At 32.6% G+C, this 4,276-nt stretch overlaps 1 protein-coding gene across 1 annotated transcript; it reads right to left on the reverse strand.

The window, feature by feature from the left end:
- Positions 1-762: 762 nt before the first annotated feature.
- Positions 763-3,877, reverse strand: LOC124922476 (probable tRNA N6-adenosine threonylcarbamoyltransferase). Its single transcript, XM_047463207.1, has 4 exons — positions 3,175-3,877; positions 2,932-3,087; positions 2,501-2,851; positions 763-1,164 (listed from the first exon to the last, which is right to left on the reverse strand). Exons 1-3 carry the CDS (start codon positions 3,727-3,729, stop codon positions 2,504-2,506), a joined length of 1,059 nt encoding a protein of 352 aa, XP_047319163.1. The 5' UTR covers positions 3,730-3,877; the 3' UTR covers positions 763-1,164; positions 2,501-2,503.
- Between the last annotated feature and the right edge of the window lie 399 nt (positions 3,878-4,276).

Genomic DNA, 4,276 nt, shown 5'->3' on the forward strand with positions numbered 1-4,276 from the left:
TCACAATCAAACGTTTCAATTACACCCTTGTTCTTTATATATATCACTCACATATATAAAATCCCAATCTATTACATTGTGTAAATTACTTATCTATATATATAAACAACTTGTCCTAACTAACTTAAAACTTAAGACTTTGACACTTCATTTAAATTGGGCCGGACCCATCAACTCAATATCAACATCCAGATTCAGAAATTAAATGGTGGGGTGGTTTCTCCAGGTCGGATCCAAATCCAGATTAAAAAACAATAAGTGTTTTCAAACATGGCAATTGCTTCCATAAACTCTAGTCTCTAGCAAACATTCATGAAATAAATCAATTTCCTATTCTTAGCAGATAAAGCCACAAGCATTCCAGCAAACAACAGATCCATAACTTATTGAATGAAGACAAATTGTCTAGCTTAAAAAGTAAAGTTGGTTTAACCCCAAAATTAAAGGCATATTGATATAGTGACTAAAGGTTAGTATTTTTTCAGTCTGTTCCAACTACAACTCAACCTCATTCAGTTTTGTCTTTAGAACTTTTAAAATCTTATCATTTCATACCCTAACTAACCAAATCTCGCAAACAGCATCAACAAACTACAAGCTGACGAAACATCAAAAGATTGACCTTGTTTGAGGTCAAATAAAATGATTTCATAATTTCTGAAGACAATATCAAAATAGGTTGATGTAAAAAATCAAAATCTAAGGATAAAATATTATTATTTCTTATTTTCAGATGACATTCCCTTTATTTAAAGCTCTTCTGTCTTCACTTAAATCATATGATCAGAAAATTGATATCACATCAATTATGTTATTTATGGCTGCAGGCTATGGATATGGACACTAACCCAAGTCATGGTATGGTGTCCATGTTAGGTTTACACAGATTCATTTCATTGAAAACATTAAATAATCAACCAGCTAACTGAATCTATCATATTGACTGACCTTAAGTAATGAAACACACAATACCAACACCAGTTAAATCATTGTGGCATAGACCACAGGAACATGACAAGGAGATAGAACAGTTATAGGTTTGGTTTTCCATTGAATACAACTTGCTAATAAATGACTAAAATTGAGTACAACTAATACCTTTAAATGAGATTGTTTCCACCTTTTCACCACTGAATTCTTCAATGTGAGTGTGGATTTATGTATCTGTCAAAAGAAAAGAATTTGCAACAAACAGTCATGAACATTATCAGAACAGTTAGAATTTACATGAATCATGAAATGTAGAAACCATGAGAAAATAAGAATCTAGTGCACAAATTACATGCATTTTCAAGCATGCTATTTGTATCAATAGTTTTTGTTTCAGTTTTATTTGTAGACCAGGGTGGTGCTTTTATAGATCAAGATTTTTACCATTTGAGCTATTCTGGGTGGAGTTTATGTTTTATTAATGAAAATATAGTATGATTTTCAACAAAGAGTTCTAATAGCTAAGAATATTTGTTATGGGAATAAATAAATGACACATAAGTTGAGCCTATGAGTAACAACAGTAAGAGCTTAATTGATGTAGGATTTTTTTAAAATAAACTGATTTTTTGGAAAAATTAACTTCTTAGATGAAAATGTGGACATTTTGGGTTAAATGACTAAAATATACATTGCATTTAATATTTAAAATATTATAAGAATAAAGTATGTGTGATTTGGTATTTAGAAGTTGATTTGGATTATTTGATTCATCAAGTGATTGATGATGAGGTAACGTTTCATCAAACAAGACCTAAGTTGTATATGCCAAACAAAAATTTGGATCAATGCTACAAGTTGACCAACTCAACTACACCACTAATTAGTGATAAGTAGAATAATAAAAAGATGAAGTTTGAGACTCTACATAACACCAAACGAAAAATCTTGGTCAATTGCACAAGTATTGAACCTGTAGGGTAGAAAAGCATCAATTTGGCATGTTTTCAGATTCTATATGAACTTACAAATTTGCTGAGTCTAACCAGGCAAATCTAGAAGGTTACTTTAGATGTCTTATAGTCATGCTTTTGAATTTATGTTCTTCCTAAGCTTGTTTGATCTTGGTTATTTGGATTATTTTCAAATAACTCCATCACATCACGTATACTTCCTTTCAACAGACAAATCACTTAATTCATCAATCAAAATACTCATTCATTTTTTTCTTATAAAATTTAATAATTTAACCCAAAATATCCACTTTTTCATCAAACAAGATTTGAATTCATAACCCATGTATTTTTCAAACACCCAAGATCAAACAAGCTCCAAGTCAATTAGTTAGTAACAGAGTATATATAATAACTCCTTTACTATAATAAAACTACATTTCTCTGCCTTCAAAGATCATAATCTATGATTCTGTCATTTTCAAATATGAAATTATTTAAAAACTTAACCTCTAAGTCTAAGACATGTGCATCAAAAATCTCATGATTGAACGAATGAAGTAAAAATAAGCAAATTTATCTTGTTTCATATACAGAAGAGAGGAGAGAAAACACACCCATCAATTCTTCGCTACAAGGCCATCCGCAATTGATGGTTCCTTTTTGTCTCTCCAGATTGCCAACACTTCATCAGTTCGGAATCTTTGAGTGAATGTTGATTCCTCGAAAGGAGTTGATGTTCCATGAGCAAAGGCTAATAGTCCGGTGTATGCAATCATTGCCCCATTGTCAACGCAATACCTGTCATCGGTTGCAAACAAATTTCCACCCCTCTCAGAACACATGACTTTCATCATCTCCTGCAATCGAACATTGCAGCCAACACCTCCAACAATCAAAATATCTTTTTTGTCACAATGTGCCATTGCTCTTTCTGTGATTTCCACAAGCATTGCAAAGAGTGTTTCCTAAAATAAGATCCGCATACACAATTGGTCCAAGTTCATTAAACACCTAAACATACAAGCATTGTTGTGTCTATGTTTACCTGAAGGGAGTAACACAAATCTGCAGGAGTGCATTCATTGTTCTTGAGTTTCTCTTCAGCTGTCATTTCTATGTAGCTTAATATTCCAGAGAATGAAACATCCATCCCTTTCACCACATACGGTATGTCAATAAACTTCTCTCCTTTCTTAGCGAGCTGAAAGAAAAATAAAATGTCATAATCAGAATCCTCCATTGCATAAGGTAATAATCATATACCCAAATCAAAACTTTAGCAACTTACCTGCTCAATGTTGTACCCAGGGCTAGGATCATTAGACAGAGTCAGAACCCTAGCAAACCGGTCCAAGCAGTTTCCAATAGCAATATCAATGGTCTCACCAAAAATTCGATACCTTCCTTCACTATAAGCAATCACTTGTGTGTTGCCTCCACTTACATACAACACAACAGGGTCAATAGCCCCAGTGACAATCCTACCCATTTCGATATGTGCAACACAATGATTTACTGCAACAATAGGTTTCTTCCAGAGTTGAGAAAGAACACGAACGACAATAGCTGCAACCTGGAGGGGTGCACCCATGCCTGGTCCTTTGGTATAACAAAGACAGTCGATATCATCCTTTGTTACTTGAGCAGTATCGAGAGCAGATTTCACAAGAGGAAGAATATGTTCAAGGTGATGATGTGCAGTTTCTCGTGGGAGAAATCCTTGACCAGGAGGAGTGATGTAAGTGTGCCTTGGATTGGATAGTATTGACCCATCAAGGCTCACAACTCCAACTCCAATCTTGTTCGCTGAACCCTCAAATCCAAGAGCTAACATTTTCTTCATCTTTGTGCAGTGTTTTTTGCAACCCAAATGTAAAAAGAAAAGCTCTAGAACCTGTATCGTCCAAATACAATACTTTGCAATCCAAAACTTCGTTAAAGACCGAATAGTTCAGAGAAGCGGACGACGAATGAAACAAAGGAGTGATTGATGCTCGTCGGAGAGAAGGCGGCGAAACGATTAGTCAGTCAGAGGGACGGCGACCGTATTCATCATTTTGAAAAGAAAAAAAAAAATTATTTCGGATAAAAATTACTTGTTTGATATTAGTCATTTTGGATTTTTAAAATTTATAATTAGAAATTTAATTATTTAGGTCAGATCTAAATATTATTTAAGTTTATAAAATTACTTACTGTAGAAAAAATATTTATTGATGGATTAACAATTTTTTATGTCTAAATAATTTATTTACCATTTTTTTTAATTATTAAAATATTTTAATTATATAAATTTTTATTGATAAAATGTTGGACATGGTTTTGACATGTGAATTATTTTTAAAAAATCTAATAATTTATTTTTTAGATTAAACATTTTATTTTAATAT

The sequence above is a fragment of the Impatiens glandulifera genome, chromosome 1 (assembly GCF_907164915.1).
Source record: "Impatiens glandulifera chromosome 1, dImpGla2.1, whole genome shotgun sequence".
NCBI lineage: Eukaryota > Viridiplantae > Streptophyta > Magnoliopsida > Ericales > Balsaminaceae > Impatiens > Impatiens glandulifera.

What these genes read in the sequence shown, in the direction of transcription:
- LOC124922476 (XM_047463207.1), bottom strand. Translation starts at nt 3,729, where the DNA reads ATGAAGAAAATGTTAGCTCTTGGATTTGAGGGTTCAGCGAACAAGATT. An exon ending in CTGGGTACAACATTGAGCAG is followed by an intron (nt 3,088 to 3,174) that starts GTAAGTTGCTAA and finishes TTTTTCTTTCAG; the next exon opens with CTCGCTAAGAAAGGAGAGAA. An exon ending in ATTTGTGTTACTCCCTTCAG is followed by an intron (nt 2,852 to 2,931) that starts GTAAACATAGAC and finishes ATCTTATTTTAG; the next exon opens with GAAACACTCTTTGCAATGCT.